The sequence below is a fragment of the Coenobita brevimanus genome, chromosome 101 (genome assembly GCF_032717465.1).
Source record: "Coenobita brevimanus isolate Jiangsu-jjx chromosome 101, ASM3271746v2, whole genome shotgun sequence".
NCBI lineage: Eukaryota > Metazoa > Arthropoda > Malacostraca > Decapoda > Coenobitidae > Coenobita > Coenobita brevimanus.
The window spans coordinates 66,215,473-66,238,020 of NC_137054.1; the positions used below are offsets into that span (position 1 = coordinate 66,215,473).

Below are 22,548 nucleotides of genomic sequence, written 5' to 3' on the forward strand. Positions count from 1 at the left end.
CCCCACCCCGCCAAGTATACACTCAGTAATTTTGATGATGTATGTTCTGTTCCTTACGCGAAGGATTATCAAACTTAATGTACCTAGACTAGGTAATATTACAGCTTATTTATTACACATCAGCGATTTCCTACCTTGCTCTCCAGCCCCTCCTCTCTCCGTCGTCATGTACATTTTCTCTCCTCTCCCACCAGCTGCTTCAGTGCCTTCCCATTTTGAAATTAACCAAGTTCTAACACCTTAAACTTGAGTGGAACTAAGTAAAAATTTTCACTTATAATTCTGTAGCTTTCTTTAACTCTTTCTTCCCGGTTTTACAGATGCCGAGAGTCATTCTGCAGATCCATGAACCTCATGTTCTAAACGCTTCCGGGTCCAGCATATTGGCCCAGTGACGCTGTGTGGAGTGCTTGTACACCCACTGATGGACTGCTGTTGTCAGCTCTGGTCCCCACATACTCGTAGGGCAACAGATATATAGATTTTTTTTAGACCATACAGCGCTCATTTAAGGCAAGAATCAGAGATACAAAAGACCAAAACTCCTGGAAACGATTCGGAACTATGGGATGTATTCGCAGCAGAGGTGAAGGGAACGGTACATTAATATATATATATATATATATATATATATATATATATATATATATATATATATATATATATATGGAAAATATTGGAAAACTTATGCCGGACCCCTCCTGCAATGGGGCCGGATTAGGACGGATATACTAGCGAAGGACTACCGATGCAGGCACAGAAGGAACCATGTCACTCCTCAGTGGCAGTCTGACCTACACAGGGACTCAGCTCTTCAACTGCCTTCCCATTAACATCAGTGATCTCACAGGCTGCTCAACATTGTTAAGACTCACCTAGACAAGTTCCTGAGGACAATGCTTGATGAACCTCCAGTGCAACGGCACACCTCACTCTGTCGATCTGCCACAACCTCCCTTCCAGATCAGTTACATTTAAAAATAAGACAAGCAGGGTGTGGTGTCAGTGGTGGAACACATGACTGTGAGGCTGAGCCTCTTAACTTCCACAGGTAATCCAAGTAAGCAAGTAAGTCTATCTATCTATCTATATACCTAGGCTGCTTCCCCCAAGGAAAGGGTGCAAGTAAGTGACAGAAAACTAATCGCAATCAGTATAACATAGAAAACAGTGTCATGCGGGACACACTTTAGAACTCTCGATACTGGCGACTGTACGGTACAGTGAACCCCGCGGGAAGAGGCCAGGGACGACCTGGATTTGCTTTCCTATGCCAAACGACCCCTCACCGTCTCCATCTGGCAATATGACACCTGCAGTGGGGCGGGACACATCTACGGCAGACACCTCACTCTCACCCGTCGCTGTGATGAGGCCGTCTTTCGCATTCCCCTGGGGTATTGCTGTCTGGGGGGTGTTACTAAAAGCACGTTTACTCTGTCCTGACAGATTCCTAACCCCCTTTATCTCAGTTAACGACCAAGTGTGGTCAGGTTGAAGGTTTGGTTCGTCTAGGTACCAAAGAAACTCATTCCTACCTCATAACTAAGGCTCAATATAATTTCTTGCAGCCAACGACTTAGGTACTGAAGTTGTTCGAATGACTGAGGTCCCTCAGAGGAAAGCAAAGTACAGAAAGCCGACGTCCATCAAACACTACAAGCTCTGTAACACGTCCCATCCACTCTCCCAGCATGGTGTAATTTATTGTCCCCTGTAGACTTCCTGGTGAATATATCATTGGCTGATCTGTTAATATACCTGTAATCTGGTGTATGAAAGTTTTTTTTTTTTTTTACTTGTTTTCCTTCCCCAGCTCATCTTCTGTTTAAAAAAAAAAATTGTCATTATACCGGTAACTCGCTTTCGTTTATTCAATACACTTCTACTTAATCTTCAGCTACAAGGCTCTCCAGAATGATAAAGTTTGGCCGAAATTTGCTACCTCTTCCTCTTGTATGTTGAGTTGTAGTAATAGATTAACAGGCATGAATTTTGGGGAAGGGGGTGCAGTGTGGACGTCCCGTTCATTTTAGGCGGACCAGTAAATACTTGTAACAGGGAAGCGTTGTGATGTGGATGTGATAGAAAGCGTTAGGAGAAATACACTGATGTGGTATGACCATGTGGAGAGAATGGAGAGTGAGAGACTAACTAAGAGAGTGTATGTGAGTGAGGTGGAAGGGGGGAGAGGGGGAGGAGGCCGAGGATGAGATGGAGGGATAGAATAAAGAGGTACTTAAGAGAGAGGGGGTGTAAGTTGAGGGGGCAGCGAAATGACAGTGGACAGAACGACGTGGAGGCGATTTGTTTGTGGCCACCCCTTACGGGATTAAGGCGTCTGGCTAGAGAGAGACAAAATAAGCGAACATTTATATGCAATAAATATCTTACGTAAATGTTATCAGAGAATCATTTCACGGGAGAGAGAGAGAGAGAGAGAGAGAGAGAGAGAGAGAGAGAGAGAGAGAGAGAGAGAGAGAGAGAGTTGGTAATGCATTTTAGGAAATCTGATAATGAATTCAAACTTAAGTAAATCCATTAGGAATCACCTCCCCCCTTTTTTCAAAGTGCCCTGATTATCACTAGAATTTGGTGCTGAAGAAGTGCTACGGAATGAATATAGAGCCGTAGCACCGTCTTTCTCTGTCACTAAGCTCTACGCGAAATGAAGCCACAAAGGGACGAAAATAGGTAATGTATGGAAGCGAGGCATGGACCTTGCAAGAGGGGAACAAGTCAAGAGTGAGGGCAGTGGAAATGAGTTACTTGAGAGGAGCATGTGAAGGAACGTTGTGGGGTAGATGTGGATGTGGTTGAGAAGATTAGGAGAAATACACTGAGGTGGTTCGGACATGTGAAGAGAATGGAGAATGAAAGACTGACTAAGAGGGTGTATGTAGGTGAGGTGGAGGGAGGGAGAGGGAGAGGTAGACCGAGGATGAGGTGGAGGGATGGAGTTGAGAGGTATATGAGGGAGGGGGGGGTGAGTTGGGGGGAGGGTAGTCAAATGGTGGGTGACAGAGCGACTTGTCTGCGGCCACCCTTTGCGGGATTAGCGCGTCGGGCTATACAGTAGATAGATAGATTGAAAAAAGCTTCTGAATCTCCTTTATTTTTATTTTCATCTTTGTTTCTTAGTTATAAATACTTTTCGATTTAACTCTGTATTTTATCCTTGCCGCCTTCAAACAATTTAGTTAAATATTTGGAAAGAGTGTTTGTAGTGATGCGGTTGTAAACATTGTCCAGTCACCATTAACCCATTCACAGCTCCATTAACTCATTCACAGCCTCCTGTTTCTCCCAGAGCTCAGTAAACTTGCTTGAAGGTAGTATGGTGAAGGTAGTATAGGAAAAGTAGATTAGTATAAGTAGAACAGTTAAAGTAGCATTGTAATAGTAGGCCAGTAAAAGTAGAATAGTAAAAATAGAATAGTGAAATTATATCAGTAAAAGTAGAGTAGTAAAAGTAGAGTAGTAAAGGTAGTTTAGTAAATACGTGGTTAAAGTAGTATAGGAAAGGCAGTGTAGTAAATAAATTCAAGTAAATGTAGGCTAATAAAGCAAAAGGCCATGACTGAGAATATCTATATCCTTCGAGTTACAGTTTCCAGCAGTAGTGAGAGCAGCGCCACACCACACCCTAAGAACAACACATAGAAGGCTCCCTGTACGTGGCCCAGACTCAATACCTCCTGTGTCCTTTGGCTCTGAAACACGAGAGTCTAGTTAGTGCCTTTGAAACTACGCCCTATGAAGCTACGTCTGCTGAAACTACACCCCAACACACACCAAAGGGTCCCTGTGTTTGGCCAAGATTCAATACCTTCTCTGTCCTTCGACTCGGAAACACGAGAGTCCAGTTGGTACCTTTGAAACTACACCCAATGAAACTACACCTACTGAAACTACACCTCACTGAATTTACACCCCAAACAAACTCCACCCCCGTTAGAATTATCCTCATTAAATTTTGACCCAACCGAATATTGATGATCAGCTGGAGCTTCTGATGGGCTGTGAGTGATGGTAATTTTAGCTTAAGTTAGGGTTAAAAGGAGCTTAATTATCCTTTATATGTTTGTAATTATTCTCCCCGTTAATTGATAGTTGGAATCACTGATGATTTCTGTGAGATGGCAATTTTAGGCCGTAAGATTTAAAATAGCATAATTATCCTTTGTATGTGTTTGTAATCACCGTTAATTGATAATCATTTGGAGTTTCTGATTTCTTCTAAGAGGTGGCGATTTTAGATCAAACTAGAATAAAAACTATAATTAGCCTCTACTTTTTTGTAATTATTCTCACCGTTAATTGATTATTAGTTGGAATTTGTGATGGGCTCTGTTCAGTTCCCTGCCTGATCTCCTTCACTCTTTTGGCCACCACGTCATCGTTCCAGTAACTTCTCAAGCCAGCCTCTTCCATCCGGCTCAGCAGTTCTTTAAATCTTAGTCGGAATGGCGCACCGTTCCTAAAAAACAAATAAATGGATAAATAAATAAAAGGGAAAAAGAAGAAAATAGAGACGAGAAATGTTCAGATCCAGTTCAACAATTTCTTAAATCGTGGTTGGAAAGGCGCACAACTCCTAAAAGATAATGTAAATAAATAAATGAGAAAAAAACAGAGGCAAAGATTACTACAGTGTGTTAAAACTGACAAATATTTGTACCCCCTTACAGTTCGGTCGATGGCCTTTGTAGTTACACTGAAAGGGAAAGTTGACTATATTGTTTTCAGTCTGGCTCAGATTTTTGGTCCTTTTGCAGCTTATTTCACGTAGCTCAGTGGCGGAAAAGGCCAGTGCTAGGGTTCCAGACTCTACATCCTTCCCATAGCATTTCTTCGTGACTAGCAGCATATTCTAGTATTAATCTGTTGTTACAGCTCAGCGTTCAGGATAGACAGATGACAATTTTAGGCCAGGTTAAGGTGACGATAGTAGCGTAAGCAAGGAGTCTCATTCCAGACAATGCTATGGCTGTATATCCTTTCCACAACACTTCTTCATGACTAGTAGCATATTCTAGTGTTAATCTATTGTTATAACTCAGTGGAATGAACGATCTTAATTTTGATGTCATGTTCCTTCAGTATGCTTTGGAAAGGACAAAATCTGCATTGCGTTATTCGTTTTTTTTTTACTAACTCCCTGCATGTGTGTGTGTGTGTGTGTGTGTGTGTGTGTGTGTGTGTGTGTGTGTGTGTGTGTGTGTGAGAGAGAGAGAGAGAGGACAAAATCTGCATTGTGTTATTCATTTTTTACTAACTCCCTGTGTGTGTGTGTGTGTGTGTGTGTGTGTGTGTGTGTGTGTGTGTGTGTGTGAGAGAGAGAGAGAGAGAGAGAGAGTTCTTGTTAATATCAGACAATTATGGTAGCGTTTTGAGAGGTTAGACATATTACTGATTAATTCCATCACTATTATGAATCTCACGGATGTTTTTAAAAATCATCAGGGGGTACCACGCATAAAAATCAAGGAGACGGCACCGGATTGAAGACAGACAGAGAGACAGACAGATAGATAGACAGATAAATAGATAAAACACTACCTGAACCACCAGCCCATGAAGGGCAGGACGGAGATGCCTTTACTGCTGACGTGGAAGGGAGACTGGCCTCGAGCGTCTGTGTACCGCGAGGCCACAACAGAGATGAAGTTCTTGAAGGCCAGGAAGGTGTAGCCGCCCTCCCTAACCTTCCTCAGTCCCTCCTTCCACCCCAGCACCTGTTGTGGCATCGTGTTTATAAAGCAATTTGATCCTATAGTCCTCTCACCTCAACTTGGCCCAGAATTTCGTCCTAATTCTCCGGTTCTTTCACCTTAACTTGGCCAGATCCTTTCACTTTAATTTGGCCCAGATTTCCGTCCTAATCCTCTACTCCTTTCACATTACCTTGGCCCAGATTTTCGTTCATTGATTCTCTAGTCCTTTCACCTTAATTTGTCCAGACTTTCCTCCTAATCCTCTATTCCTTTCACTTTAACTTGGCTCAGATTTTTGTCCTAATCCTATACTTCTTTCATCTTAATTTGGCTAGATTTTCGTCCTTTTGCAGCTTATCTAACGTAGTTCAGTAGCAGAAGACAATATTATGGCTTTACATACTTTCCATGGCACTTCTTTGTGACTAGCACCACATCCCAGAGTAATCCTCTCGCTACAACTCAGCACTGGAGATGGACAGATGGCAATTTATGGCCAAGTCAGGGTAAAAAGAGTATAACTAGTTTCTGATATGTATAAATAAAATCCATAGCAGTATTATTTTCAGGAATGTGTGACTCCATATAAAGATTCTCACAAGTTCAGAAAGTACGCAGGATTGTTTATTTATTTATGTATTTATTATTATTATTATTATTATTATTATTATTATTATTATTGCGGAAGAAGGCTTAGGATAAATGCCTATCAACTCCACGAGGTTCAGTCCCCCTCCCCCACCCCATCACCTGAAATGAAATCAGGGACCCAGTATATAAACTCTCCACAGACGTTATGTGAAAGAAAAGAAGTAATATCAACTGTGGCTTCATTGAAAAATTAATTAAGTACGAAAAATTTAAAAAAAATGATTGTTGTTCTCCTCTGATAGACCAAAATGGCTCATAGAATCATTTATAGGGCTCGCATCAGTTACCGACGCTCACCCAGACTACGACACACAACCATCACTTTACAATCCACGTCCCTCTTTCAGTTCCAGGTTAAAAGAGACTTGGGAGATGAAACCCTATCAAAAGATCCCGTGTTCCTCCCAAACGTTGTCACCTCGGAAATGGAGTTGGTCTGGGGCAGTGTAGGGTTTTTTATACCCCTAAAGTGGATTTGGTTTGGTACGCAGCGCAAATTTTCTTGCCTCTAAAATGGAATGGGTCTGACGTACGACTGTGTGTATTTGACGTCCTTACCTCTAAAATGGAATGGGTCTGACGTACGACTGGGTTATATTTGACGTCCTTACTTCCAAAATGGAATGTATCTGGCATACGGCTGGGTGTGTTTGACGTCCTTACTTCTAAAATGGAATGTTTTTGACGTACGACTGGGTGTGTTTGGCGTTCTTACCTTTAAAATGTGTGTGTGTGTGTGTGTGTGTGTGTGTGTGTGTGTGTGTGTACCTGGCGTCCTTACCTCTAAAATGGCATGGGTCTGGCGTATAGTTGGGTCAGTGTGTTTGACGAAATACTCCACCACACCTCCTTTATAAAGCGATTCCTCTGTGCCCCACCGCCAGTCGGGTAGTGCCACCATCCCCTCCAGTGTCTCTATGGGCAGTGACCTTCCCTGGACTGTGAGGTGGGCGATGAGAGATGATTTGAACCCCGTCGATATTATGTCACAGAAGAGCAGCCACCATCCCACCAGCACCTGTGTAATGTATCAGACGTGTTACTTGAACCTTCTTTCATAATAATAATGATAATAATAATAATAATGATACTACTACTACTACCGCTACTGATACTACTACTACTACTACTAATAATAATAATAATAATTTTCCCTAGGGTGGGAAAGAAGGTCCGGATGATGATGATGATGATAATAATAATAATAATAATAGTAATAATAGAAATAATAAGAATATTGTAATGATAATAATCGTCGACATCATCATTATTATTATCATCATAGTAGTAGTAGTGATAGTACCAATAGCAGTAGTAGTAGTAGTAGCAGTAACAGTAGTTGCAGTAGATCTTCACAGTATGGTTTCCAAATGGATGGAGGTGATTTTAAAAAGTAGTGGTGATAATAGTAGTGACAGAAGTTGTATTAATAATAGTAATAATAATAATAGAAGTAGTAGTAGTAGTAGTAGTAGTTAGTAGTAGTAGTAGTAGTCGTAGTAGTATAGACACCCATACCTGCCCAGACATACTGACGGAGGGGTCCTTGGGCGGCTGGTCCAGGAGTGCACCCCAGCCGTACAGGAGGGCGGTAACCAACCTGACCTCGGCCCCTCCAGCCACCCACACCCACGCCGTCTGCAGCGCCCACAGCACCAGCCCCCACACGCCCACGCTCGCCGCCAGGCTAAACCACACCGTAGCTACAACATGCAATGAATTTTAAAACATATCCAAACCTAAACTCATTCTGGAACTGTCTTCCTTTGTACTTCCCTCTGCCTATGACCTCCAGACTTTTTTAAATGCAGTGTGTCCAGGCATCTCGAAATGAAGGGATATTGGATTCGGCTCTCCGTTATCTAGTGTTTATTTTTTTCTTGGAAGTAACAATCATGCGGGCAAATCGTCTTTGGTTCCTTCTTTCTTTCATTAAAAGAGAAAAATCTACAACACGTATTCATGTAAAAATTCAGGTGAACACTAATTAATGTGAATAATCTTTCGTTTGTCCTTAAAGTTTCCAAGACATGCATACAAACCAGAGAGGAAAACACTTCCTGCATTTGAGGAATTGAGCTTTAATCTCGTCTATCCCTCTCTCTCTCTCTCTCTCTCTCTATCTATCTATCTATCTATCAGTATATCTATCTACAGGCAGACGCCTTAATCACAGAAGGAGTGGCCACGAACAAACCGCCTTCTCGTCGCTCTTTCATCCGCCATCTGGTAGTCTTCTCTCCATCGCATATCAACAACCTTATACCTCCACCCCGTCCAGTCATTCCATCCTCGTTCTCCCTCACCCCCTCTCTTCCATCACCTCATTCACATACAGTGCACTCTCCTACTCAGTCTCTCGCTTTCCATTCGTTTCATTTGGCCAGACCATCTCAGGGTGCTCCTCCTAATCCTTTCCAACACATCAACAGCACACTACTCACAAATCTCTCATTGGTCTGTTTCTCTCTCCACACGCTTCTCTATGCCCACCCAACACATTCCTCCCATGTAACTCACTTCCACTCCTCTGATGAGCGCATTGCTAAATTTGGAAATGCAGAATCATAAGCAGATTTATTCACGGAAAGGATACAGGGAGGTTGCACGTAGAGACAGAACTCAGGAAATTTCTTGTTTTGAAGCTAAACTGATGCACCACGAGAGTAAAATCGTCCTGCCACCTTGCCACGTTTGATGAGCGATGTCACTGCTAGGTTGAAAGGTGTTGTCAGATTATATACTGGTGGTGTGACTGAGCCTAGTGATTCAGTGGAAGAACAACATTAACGTAATTTGATGCAGTGTTGAAAAATGGGGTGCGAGAACTGATATTCAACATACCCAAGTGCGAGGCTGTCCAAGCTCAAGTATACAGCACTGAGGATATAGAGCTGGGCAGGCCGATGTTACTCCATTTAGAGCCATAATAATTTCTAACTTCCTAGGCCATAACTCTGGGAAGAGGCTGGGATGCTACTTGGGTACTATCACCAGTTCCTTGCACACTCCTCTGATGCTGCAGCCTCTCTTATTTAATTGCAAAAAAGGGGTAAAATATGGATCGGAGATGTTAAAAAAATTTCTTGCATAATCAACGTTCTTTTCTCTGCAGGCATTTAATACAGGTGAGCAAGTAATGTTGGTTCTGCAGCACGTACTGAGGATAGAGACGCACGTACTGAGGATAGAGGCGCACGTACTGAGGATAGAGGCGCACGAACTGAGGATAGAGGCGCACGTACTGAGGGGTAAATGTGCACGTACTGAGGGGTAAATGTGCACGTACTGAGGGATAAATGTGCACGTACTGAAAGGTAGGTGTGAACGCACTGAGAAGCAATGTGCACGTATTGAGGGGTCGATGCGCAACTAGTGAGGAGTAGATGCGCACATACCAAAGGTTAAAGGAGTAGGGACGCACGTACTGAGGGATAGATATGCACGTACTGAAGGGTAGATACGCACGTACTGAGGGGTAAATGTGCACGTGCAGAGGGGTAGAGGAGCACGTATTAAGAACCCCCCTTACTCGAGAATGGCCTGATGAGAGCGAGGTGGGAAGGCAGGAGGGACGGGGCGAGGGAGGTGAGGGCCATGATGTCAGACGGATAGATACGAACGTACTGTATTACCCTGAAGCGCTCTGGTGTTGTCCCGGAGGCGGTGCAGAAATCTGAAGAAGAGTTAGATAAAATAAACAAAGATTCGAACTGATTTTTTGCTACTACAAGCCATATATATATAAAACAATGAACCTCTTACCCGACTCTTCTCTCTGCAGTTGTCCCATCATCCCGGCAAACACGCCATTTTTGCCTTGACCCCAGGTTCGGTTCGGCTCCTCGTGGATCACATACCTGCAATATTTTAAATTTAATTTGCACGTTTTCATTATTGTTATACGTTTTCATTAATTTGTTCTACGTTTTCGTTAATTTGTTCTACTTTTCATTAATTTAGTCTACGTTTTCGTTAATTTGGTCTACGTTTTCATTAATTTATTCTACGGTTTCGTTAATTTATTCTATGTTTTCATTAATTTATTCTACGTTTTCATGGATTTATTCTACGTTTTCTTTAATTTGTTCCACTTTTCATTAATTTATTGTACTTTACGTTTTCATTTTTTACCCTTTCATGGTCGGGGCAAATCTTATTAGTACACGTTTTCATTAATTTGTTCTATGTTTTCATTAATTTGTTCTATGTTGTCATTAATTTATTCTACGTTTTCATTAATTTGTTCTACTTTTCATTAATTTATTGTAGGTTTTTATTATTTACCCTCTCATGGTCGGGGTAACTTTAGTATTCTATCCCAGTTAAAGCCAATTTATTGTAATCTGCTGAGAAAGAATCATAGGCGCCTGAGAGTGTTAATGTCACAACTATTTCTTGATAAAACACTACAAATATAAATTCTTCCCTACATTCATTAACCTCTTGCTATCCTATTTTTGAAAATATCTACAGAAGAATTTATTCAATTCTGGATAGCCTTTTTAAATGGAAGGTGTAGATATAGCCCTCATTAATAACTTCTCTCCTAAAGGCCTCTCCTTAGTTTAATAATAATAATAATAATAATCATCATCATCATCATAATAATAATAATAATAATCTATCTATCTACCTATTGTCAGACGCCTCAATCCCTTACGGGGTGGCCACAAACAAATCGCCTCCACGTCGCCGTCCCCCGCCATTTCACTGCCCTGTTCCCAACTCATACACCCCTCTCTCATATACCTCTCCACTCCATCCCTCCACCTCATCCTCGGCCTTCCCTTCCCTCTCCCCCCTTCCACCTCACTCACATACACACTCCTCGTCAGTCTCTCACCCGCCATCCTCTCCACATAATAATAATAATAATAATAATAATACAGTAATGATAAAAATAATGATAATAACTAGAGGTTCCCCCAAAGGAGGAATCGCACCACCTGCGAGCCGATACATATCTCCCGTGGCTCGGTATATGACCTTGACCTTGACCTGCTTTCACCAATTTCGAGCTCGTCCGAGATTTTCATCCCTACTACACACGTGTAAAATTTTGTGATGATATCTTGAGCGGCTGCGAAGTTAGCGTGCTAACAGACACACAGACGGACAAACTTAATACCAGCTTCGCTATCGTGGCTGGTAATAATAATTTGACAGCTGCCCAAATTTACTTTAAAGGATGTCACCGTCTTGAAGGCCTTTATTTTTTTAAATCATTTAATTTATTTCAACTGTTTCTAAACTACATAATATTTGCCTTTCTTCTGCAGGCCACCATCCTCCTCTCGGGAGATAGGGAGGGATGTGAGTGACGTTTGCTTCACCGCCTGTCCTCCATCACCAAAGGACTGGATGATGATGGTGTTGATGATGATGGTAACAATATTAATGTTTACGTAGTATTGAGCTTCCTTAAAATGATTATGACTTACGTAAAAGTGAGCTTCTTAAAGTTAAGATATTCAAATTTACGTAAACCTAAGCCTTTTTAAAATTACGATATTATTGAGCTTCTTTAAAACTACGATATTGTGATCTTACGTAAAATTGATCTTTAAACTAACGATATTAATGCTTACGTAAAATTGATCTTTAAAATTACGATATTAATGCTTACGTAAAATTGATCTTTAAAATTACGATATTAATGTTCACGTAAAATCGGTCTTTCAAGTTACGATATTAATGTTTACGTAAAATTGATCTTTAAAGTTACGATATTAATGTTTACGTAAAATCGGTCTTTCAAATTACGATATTAATGCTTACGTAAAATTGAGCTTCTTTAAAAACGTGTGCAGGAGCCTGGTGTCGATGGAGTCCGTGAGAGTGACACTGGTGCCAGGCAGGTCTTCGCGGTCCCTCCTGTAGTCCACGTACGGAAAATAAGTCACGGTCACTATGCGAAATTTGTGGCCGTGGAGGTCCTGAAACTGGTCTGCTTGAACATAAAACTGGTCTGAAATATAAATCTGATATGCTGTTCAAAACTGACACACACACACACACACACACACACAGTAACAAACACAATACAGGAAAGGGAAGGATGGGTGGACAGTATCTATTTAGATTTCAAGAAAGCTTTTGACACAGTACCACACCAAAGACTTTTATGGAAACTGTACCATCAAGGAGGAATTCGAGACAAACTGTTTTGTTGGATGCAAGACTTTCTCATAAAAAGAGAAATGAGAACAGTACTAAGGGGAAACTACTCATCATGGAAAGAAGTGACTAGTGGAGTACCACAGGGTTCAGTGCTGGCACCAATCATGTTTTTAATGTATATAAATGATATAAACAGTAACATTGGAAATGAAAGCTATCTGAATATGTTTGCAGATGATGCAAAAATACAAAGGAGAATTACTAACACAGACTCTTGTAAAGAGCTACAAGAAGAATTAAATAAACTTCATGAATGGAGTAGTACATGGCAAATGGAATTCAATGTGGACAAGTGTCATGTAATCAAGTTTGGCAAAAGTGGAAAAAGACCTGATTGGGGTTATAAGTTAGGAAATAAAACCCTATACACATCAGAAAGAGAGAAAGACCTAGGTGTGATTATCAGTAACAGACTATCTCCGGCTGACCACATCAGCGAGAAGGTACGGAACATGTATACACTGCTTGCAAATATGAGAATAGCATTCACATACATAAATGAAGACATGCTAAGAAGGATAATAACATCATTCATTAGACCAACCCTGGAGTATGCATCAGTAGTCTGGAGTCCTCATCTCAAAAAGCACATAGACAAGATTGAAAAAGTTCAAAGGGCCGCTACAAGATGGATACCAAGCTTAAGGGACCTAAGCTACGAAGAAAGACTAAATAAACTGAATCTACCAACACTACAGGAGAGAAGGAAAAGAGGTGACATGATAATGTCAGGGAAGGAGAAAATAGACATAAATGATTACTTAACATATGGAGAAGCATCAGCAAGAGGACACTGCAAAAAACTGCATAAGAAGAGAGGTGATAAAGACGTAAGGAAATTCAGTTCCCCAAACAAAGCAATTGATCAATGGAATGCACTACCGAATGAAATAGTGTGTGCCAAAACAATTCACAAATTTAAGGATATGTACGATAAATATGGTTTAAGACACGGGACAGTACGAACTTGACTCATTCCTGTAAAGATACAATTAGGTAAGAACAATTAGGTAAGAACACACACACACACACACACACACACACACACACACACACACACACACACACACACACACACACACACACACACAATCAATCAGCCACAATAAGTCCACTGCTCAAAGGCCTCCCTCATCTTCTCCCATTGTTTTCATAACTCTATCTATCTCTGCCATGCACTCCTCTATATCTCACCATTTTGCCTCCTGTCTGACCATTTTCTGCTGTGCTTGTCCTTTTCTCAGAGTCGTAAGTCAGTCAGTCAGTCAGTCAGTCAGCTTCAAACTTCATCTCTAATCTTCTCCATATTGTCCTGTCCACCTCCATTTGTTCTTATATCTCTTTACTTTCTTAGACATTAGTTTGCTCTCCTATCCACGGCGATTTCTTCCTGTCTCTCACAAGTATTCCTGGCAATTATCTCTCCACTCTAATATGAGATCTTCCCCAGAGAGATCAAGATACACTAGATATTCTGAGAGATAATGTAGAAGTGAGTTTTGTGTCTTGCAGGCTTGGGAATAAGTATGTCGAAGCAGATAGAGGAACGAAGAAATTGAGGCGCTATGAACAAGGTCTTCTTTTACCACTGCCAAAAGTAAGAGACGATTCAGAGGTCAGGTACACCAAAGCCTCATCCTGTAATTGGTGTAGGAAGTGTAGTGATGAATGCTGTGAGAGGTGGGTGGGAAAGTGTAGGGAGGTGTCGTCAGCGTATGAGTCGGTAAGAGTAAATACACAGCTCAGGGCATTGATGTGTACAAGGAAGGCAGCTGCAAACAGGACGGAGCCATCAGGAACATCATTTGTGGTGGCCTTAAGAACATCGGCTGTCTATAAAATCAGCTAAGGAACGACTGGAGAGGATACGTAGATGATCGAGAGGGTCGCCTTCACGTGGTGGCACCGATATAATTGGTCAGTGGAGCTGCTCAGACACACGTCCCACAGTTCCCTCCTTATCGTTCGAGAGGAAGATGGTGGATTGCAGGAAAAAAGGAATCTTCAGCTTGCAGTCCACTGGGTTCTCGTCCAGATGAAAGGGTAATAACAACAACAGCAACGATAACCACAACTACTACTACTACAACAACTTCTATGACCATTGTTACATAGCCTATGATTTCATCATCCTTTGTGTAATTCTAATGTACAGTATGCTGCATGTTTGATCACGAGCGTGTTCTACCTCACTCCCCCCCTTCTCCCTTATAGTAGAGTAAGTCGTTCTTTCTATTGTTCAGAGCAGGATTGTCAAGTCTTTGTCCCCATGGCTTCATTTGCGCGTCCTTCTTACAAGTTGTATCAAGCTCTGCCGGCCCCTATATAATGAGCTCAGCCTCTGCATTATTGCCACTTAGATCTACTCATTTTGTTCACATCTGTCCTCCCCTGTACAGTTGTTATTATTGTGAGTGCTCAGGAAGTCTCCAACCATCTAGCAGCTATGTAATTTGAGTATAACTCTTATTGCATTTTTTTCTTGTACTGTGTAGCGTAAGGTGTTAATTCTTAGGCCTAGTAAGGTTTTTGTGATTCATGTGTTCTGGGTGTCACCCCTTATTAATAATATTTTGTATCTGTAATAATATATCTTGCATTCACTGAGTATTATCTGGTATTGTCATTTTATCAGGGCTGACTTAGATAAATTTACTCTTGCTAATTTCGTGTTAATAGAGGCTATTGCAGTTAACCATATATTTAACCTGTTTTTTGCCATTACATTATCCTTATGAGTCCTGAATGTTTTGTTGTTAGTTTGAGCATTAAACTTTAACTTGTAATTTTACCGAACTCTTTTGTTTTGAACCTGGAACTTTACGGGACAGTAGTGATTTTTAGTATTCTCACTTAAAGTGTACGTTATCTTTCTCTGTTCCGTAACACCATATAAACAAACTAATGAGCATACTAACCCCTGAAAACGTGTTGATAATGCTGACGAAGAACCACATCCCAGGAGAGTTGACGCAGCACTCCCGCCTCGCCCTTATCGCAGTACAGACACCGGCAATACACAGGCACCCTCTCTCCTCCTGCTTCCTCCACTGGGCCTTCTGCAGGATAAATCAAAAGAGTCAATGAGTATCTAGGTCCAAAGCAGGCATATCTTCAACAGCTTTGTGTCCTGCCTTCACTTCATTTGGCTTAGATGTGTCAGCAAACTTTTTATTGTGACTGTTTTTGCTTTCGGCAATTATAATGACGTTTATTTAATTTGGGTAATGTAAGATGATTTTGTGTTTCTCCCTCAGAGTAGAAATAGACAAATGTAACTTTCTTAGTGACTGGTGATGGAGGGTGACGCCTTCTCGTGGTGACACTGATGGAATTGGTATGCTCCACTGCCCGGTTATACAAACGTCACTCAACTCCCTCCCTATCCCCCAAGAGCAGGATGGTGGACTGCAGGAGGAAGGCTACTTAAACCTGCATTCCGCCGGGTTCACGTTCAAATGAGCCGGGGGTTCTACTGCTACCACTACTATTACTACTACTACTACTTACTGTGACAAGCTTACAGTCCACCGGGTTCACTTTCAGCTGAGTCAGGAGTTGAGATTTCTACTATAACTACACTACTACTACTATCACTACTACTACTACTACTACTACTGCTACTATTACTACTACTACTACTACTATTACATACCGTGACTGGATACACCGATAAAATGGGTGCCGGACAGAGGATGGGGTGTGGTGTTGAGTGGTGGAGTGAGGTGGAGGGCGTATATGGTGTTGCGTAAGGCATGGTGGAGCAGCGAGTCTTCCACCCCGATGCCTTCCCCCACCACCACCACTGGCATCTCTGGCCTCTTCCACACACCAGCCTCTTCCACCACACTGATCATGGAGACAAAGGTGGATGCAGTTGGTATTGGAGGAGTGTGTAGTCTGGTGCGTGGATTTCCTTTCTTTCTTTGTATATCGGTATTCAGGCTGTCTCCTTTTCCTCTGCCTAGCTTTTTTAAATAATAATGAAAATGATAATAATAATAATAATAATAATAATAATAATACCTAGGGAAAGCTGAAATATACACATGTAGAAAAACAATTAAGGAGTAGCAAACAATACTCTTGGTAGGAAGAAAATCTAGCTCCTTCAGTTAAAAAAGATATTGATTTTCTGCACTAGATGCGAAAAAAAAAAAGTTCTAAAAATGAACTTACCATTTTGTAATGAATGGTCAGTCTTTCCCGCGGTTGCTTGTCATCCATCAACCACCCTTCTAGTTGCCATATATAACTGAATAACAACGTACCACTTATCAATGCACCACAGCAAGGGCAAAAAGAAGTTTATGTGTCCCTCCCAGCGTCGACTTTTCTCTCTGTGCTCAGGAAGATATCATAGTCGGAGAAACATCCAGACATGAATTTTTGCTTCAAGCTTGGCAAGACCGCAACATATATTTACATCATGATGTCAGGAGTGTATGGGAATGCAGCTGTGAGTATGGTTTCTGTTTTAGATGATTTTGGAGGATCAGCGAGTCGCTGAAGAATGGGGCAAAGTTTGGTCACTCATCAGCATAATGAAGTAAGGATAACATTGCTCAGATCAAGTCTCTTACCCATGCAGACCGCCATTTGACAATCCGCGGATCTGTAGAATAGACCAGTATTTTCTCTGGTTCAGTTTAAGTCAACTCAAGGCATCACCACCAAATTTATTCCACACATCCCAACATCTAACCGAAAGGAACATCGTGTCATATCTCTTTCCAGCCTGACTGATCGGTGTACATCGGATCCAACGTTTTTATCTAAAATTCTAACAGGGGGTGAAACCTGGGATTTCGAACGCGATCCACAAACTAAAAAACCTCGCTGGTAATGGACGATGCCAAGGAAGGTCAACAAGGAAGGAATTAGGCACATAGAATTTCCACTCTAATTGCAGCTGTCTATTTGCAAACTCTGAAGCGATTGCGTGAGGTAGTGAGATGAAAATGGCGCGAGAAGTGGAATGGCGGGTGGCTGCTTCACCATAACACACCAAGCCACATAGCGCTTGGTATCCAGTAGTGCCTGACCAAGAAAATTTTCCTTTAGTCCCATATCCACCTTATTCAACCCACTTACAGTCCTATGGCTCAAGAGTATACCTGGTTAGCAGAGAGTGAGCCACCTACCTGAGCAAGGTGTTGGAGAGGACAAGGACCAAAGCCTCGACGGGTCACTTTCATGTTTCCCTCACACAGCTACAGGAAGTGGAACAGCCCCAGCCACTATACCCTCAGTCATCATCCTCCAGCGTGGTGTTGGTGTCTCGTTGGTGAGGTACTTGCTTCTTCCATGCGTAAAAGAAACATCTCAAAATCCCAGTCACCATACCTGAGCGTGGTGTTGGCGGTGGTGCTGGTGAGATGGAGGACCAAAGCTCGACAAGTGACTCCCATATCCCCCCACACAGCGGCAGGAAGGAAGCCAGCACCAGAAGTAAACACCACCCAACCGTCTCGCACAACCCTGCTGGACAGAGATCATAGTCTGTTGCTGTTGTTGTGCTTATCTATAAGTCTATCTATCTGTCTATCTATTGCCAGACGCCTTAATCCCGTAAGGGGTGGCCACACACAAATCAGCTCCACGTCGCCCTGTCCTCTGGCATTTGTATCCAGGCTCATATTGACTTGATCCCAGTGGACTGGAGTCTCAAGTTAGGCTACCATTTCTCTGCAGTCCACCATTATTTTTCAGGGGATAGAGGAGTCAAGGGACGTTCGTACAACCAGGCAGTGGAGTCACATTGTTATATCGGCGCCACCACATAAAAACGTCCCCCTCTAGAACCGGATTGTAATATGTTTTCAAATATAAAAGTAGGTTCTCCTTTCCTGCCTCTCTCATTGGTGGAGTCATAGGCCCGTATGTCATCTGTTAAGGTGACCATTTACGGACTCAAAAAAATCGCCCGGGAACTTATAAGACGATGAGCGTAGTTGAGTAACGAGAAGCATCATAGGGCAGTCTAGAAAGTGCTTCACATTAAAGGTGATTTTTCGAGCCGGAGAAGTTAAATAAAGACTTCATCAATAGTCTTCGTTAATAGATACAACCTTCGTTAATAGATACAGCCCTCATTAGTAGATAGAGCCTTCATTAGCTCCTTCACTACTACAAGTCTGTCCTTAGAAGAATGGATTTTTCAGGAGGCAGGTAAAATAAGAGAGACGTCATCTAATTGGAGGTGTTCATTGTCACCTGAGCATAAATGGCAGGTGAGTTTAGGTGAGAGGTAAGGGGCGTCATATACTGTAGATGTTGTTGGATTATTCTTCCTACCTCCAGGCGATTTTATTCAGGGAGAGAGAGAGAGAGAGAGAGAATATACGCTACGGGGTCCACCTTATATTACCTTAAGATGCGTGATACAACGGGTGAATGTAGGTGAGAAGTAAGAAGCACTACATGACAGCCAGGAAAATGACTCTGAAGCAACTGGACCACCATGGCGCCCACTTCACGCCCACGCACGCCCACTGACCCGCCCATCACCACCACCACCACCAAAACAAAGACCCACGCTGCAACTCCTCTCATTCTGAACTGCCAAGAGAGTGAAAAAGAAAAATCTATTTGCAGTACTGGTCTCTCTTATTTTTAATTAAGAAAAATGAAAATGAAGAGAAAGATATTGCTTGTCGGATCGAAATCATTCTTAAATGCGAATATTAGTAAATGTTTCTCTCTCTCTCTCTCTCTCTCTCTCTCTCTCTCTCTCTCTCTCTCTCTCTCTCTCGAACAATAGGCATTTACTCAAGGTCCTAGGGCAAAGGCATTTAAACAATTTTCATACGATTCAGAAGCTCAGTGGAAGAGTTCAGGGCAATGCAAGGATGAAGTGCTACGATATTTAGAAAAAGCAGTCAAAGATCAAGGTTACAGTGGAAGGTCAAAGTACGATCCTACATCTGAGAGTTTTTATTCGATTTGGGCCAGACTTGGTGCAAGGGCTGAGGGTCAGGCAGTGATGAAGTAATTCGATTTCGAGAATAATCAGCCAAAGGGAAAGGTCGCTGGGCAGAGTCAAATATTCATCACTTAGATCAACTGCGGGGCGTGAGTATTGGCTTTAATTGCAGAAAAAAAAAGAAATCATGAAGTATAATAACTACAAAGATAAACAGAAAAGGAAAAGCAATACTCATGAAGTAAGCTGGTGATGCCAGGACCCAAAACAACACTGACGCTGCATTTTCTTTAATTAAGCTACAAAGACAATACGTAAAACAATGAAACGTAATATTTGTTGTTGGACGGAAGCTAACATCAATAATGGATTTTTTTTTTTTTTAATTCAGTCATTCTTAGGCATAGCACATTCGTAGCTCATGTAGCGGCTAAAAGGTATGACGTAATAACAATAGGGTATGGGGAAAAGATGGCTGACGGAAGTGACGTCATAAGTGGGCGGGCTATACAAAGAGGCGAGAATCCCCGGGGGAAAGTGCGTCCTCCTGCTGTACGGTTTGGTGTCCACGGTACCCATCTGCTGCCAGCGACGCACCCAGCGGTACACGGTGCAGATGCTGGTGCCCGTGTCCTTGGCTATGGTACGTGCGGACACTCCCTCCAGCCACATCCTGACGATTTTTAGGCGGTCACCCTTGTTGGTTCTCGTGTGGCCTGCCCCTTCTGCGTCCATTGGGAAGAGGGCATGGGGCTTCGCAACTCTCTCTCTCTCTCTCTCTCTCTCTCTCTCTCTCTCTCTCTCTCCCTTCACCTGACGGAACTGGGGCACTCCCACAAATTGTATACTAAGTTCTGGCTGCGTGAAATTCGATGAACTTAAGGTATGAGGCAGGTGAGTCTCCTTGGTTACTAGTCAAATCAATCCTCCAGTCTGACTACAGTTGGCCATCCCTGATCTGAAAGGGGTTGGGAATCTACATCAGGTTAAAGCAAGGTAAATAAATAACACACACACACACACACACACACACACACACACACACACACACACACACACACCGTTTCATCCATGCAGAACAAGATATCAGTAGTCAGACCGTCTAACAAATTCCTAGAGCTTAGAATCCATTAGACTTTAGATGGTATAATGCACGTAATCAGACAGAAAATATTAGTGACGTATTATTTTCGTTATAGAAATACGTAAAACAAAAATAAGTTAATGTAACGATGGTTTTTCTTGATTTGTAAATAAAACGACGAAATACGCAATTTAATTTTAGTCATTGGTATTATTATTATTATTATTATTATTATATTATATCATTATTATTATTATTATCATTATCATTATTATTATTATTATTATTATTATTATTATTATCACTACTACTACTACTGTTACAACAACAACTACTACTATCAAAAGTATTACTACTGTTACAGCAACAACTACTACCACTACTATTACAACAACAATAACAACACCTGCAACAACAACAACAACAAATACTACTACTACTACTACTACTACTGAAGAGGGACGCCTTCTCTTGGTGGCACTGATATAACCGGTCAGCTCCACTGCCCGGTTATACAGACGTCCCTCAACTCCCTCCCTCATTGGTTTAACACTCAAGGACGGAAATTACCTCCTTCAGCGCTGTGACGAATTTCTTCCTAACGTCCTCTATACTTACAGACGATTTTATACATCTTGGGAGAGGCTACGAACTGGGGGAGGTAGGGATAGTCTGCATTAGCCCTTTCAGTACTAGAGGTCTGTCCCAAGCTGAGTAAAGTCGTCTGATACAGCGGTAATGAATTAGAAAGCACTCTGAGAACGCATACCTCCGTCAACGCCAGGGAAAGTTACGATTTACTGCTGTAGTCACTCTTACCAGTCGAATACCTATACGGTCTCACATAATCAATTCATTTTGCGGTCTTAATCCTGTTACACGGTCACAGAGAGGGCATACCTCCACCAAAGACAATATTTTTTCATCATCTATTCTTGCATCCTCAGTATCTAACCAACTCTTCTTTGACCCACCGCCTACCCATCTATAAGGTTACACTGAAATCCTTTAATTACTTCTCGAGATATCTTGCATACAAACAGACACGGGTGAATTACATAACCTCCGTCTAACATCGCTCGTGGAGGTAACAAGAAAATTCGTAATCGGGCTGATGATATTTTATATAAAATTCCATCTTCATCCAGCCTGTCCGACACTTCACCCCAGCCCTTAACAGATTTGGATTTTCAGCCCTCCAGTCCCATGTCAAATTTCCTGTGTCATTCTTGTTCCCTCCAGACGATAGTATTGAAATGGGAGGCTTCATTAACCCCCTCACTGCTGGAAGTCTGTCCGAAGATGAATAAAATCGTCTGAAGATTCTAGAACAAAATACAAAAAGAACCATCGAGCTGAAGAGGTAGCGTAACATTTTCTTTACTTTCAAAAACACCTCCCCGTTGAGCAGTTAAAAAAAGAAAAAAAAAAAAGTGAGCACTCCTTGCAAAATAATCTGACACCAACAGGCCGTAGTCTCAGTGGCATGGGGGGCTTCGCAACACCTCTTCTACAGCGATTTTTTCTAATATTTCACTCCAACATTCTCTCGTTTGTTAGAAGTATCAGATGATAGTGAGCGCCAACCCGGCCAAAATGGAGTTAAGCATGGCATTGTCTTCATGCACTTCCGAGGGTGTATTTGAGCCAATCTGGACCCCCATATATAGTAAAAAATATTATGGAAGCACAGTAACTTGTGGCCATGAGCGTCTCTGTGACGGTGAAATCAGGACACATTTCCTGTCACCTGTATAGCATTTACTCTCTCACTGGGTCACTTGGCGGCCATATTGCTGCAAACTGGGCCAATGGCAGCGCATCTAGCATAGAGTACGGGCAGCCCTGGCGATTCACAGCAAGAGTTCCCAATTTTCAACCCACTCAGCGTGCTCTTACCATTCCCTCATTGCCTGTTTTGTTTACATTTGTGCCCCTGACTCGTACAGTGTTGCCACATGTACGATAATGATCGTATATGTACGATA

At 42.0% G+C, this 22,548-nt stretch overlaps 1 protein-coding gene across 1 annotated transcript; it reads right to left on the reverse strand.

Annotated features, from left to right (window-relative positions):
* Nucleotides 1–3,590: 3,590 nt before the first annotated feature.
* On the reverse strand, nucleotides 3,591–20,211 carry LOC145415065 (glutamate receptor ionotropic, delta-1-like). Its single transcript, XM_080284479.1, has 12 exons — nucleotides 20,033–20,211; nucleotides 17,898–18,032; nucleotides 16,207–16,400; nucleotides 15,470–15,610; nucleotides 12,150–12,318; nucleotides 10,134–10,228; nucleotides 9,901–10,044; nucleotides 7,887–8,071; nucleotides 7,150–7,386; nucleotides 5,563–5,738; nucleotides 4,315–4,480; nucleotides 3,591–3,713 (listed from the first exon to the last, which is right to left on the reverse strand). The coding sequence occupies exons 1-12, from the start codon at nucleotides 20,209–20,211 to the stop codon at nucleotides 3,591–3,593; spliced, it is 1,944 nt and encodes a 647-aa protein (XP_080140605.1).
* Nucleotides 20,212–22,548: the final 2,337 nt, after the last annotated feature.

Coding starts and splice junctions, on each gene's coding strand:
- LOC145415065 (XM_080284479.1), bottom strand. CDS start 20,211: ATGGACGCAGAAGGGGCAGGCCACACGAGAACCAACAAGGGTGACCGC. Junction 12,319..15,469: donor TTATCAACACGTTTTCAGGG/GTTAGTATGCTC, acceptor ATGTTCAAGCAG/ACCAGTTTCAGGACCTCCAC. Junction 10,045..10,133: donor ACTGCAGAGAGAAGAGTCGG/GTAAGAGGTTCA, acceptor ACTCTTCTTCAG/ATTTCTGCACCGCCTCCGGG.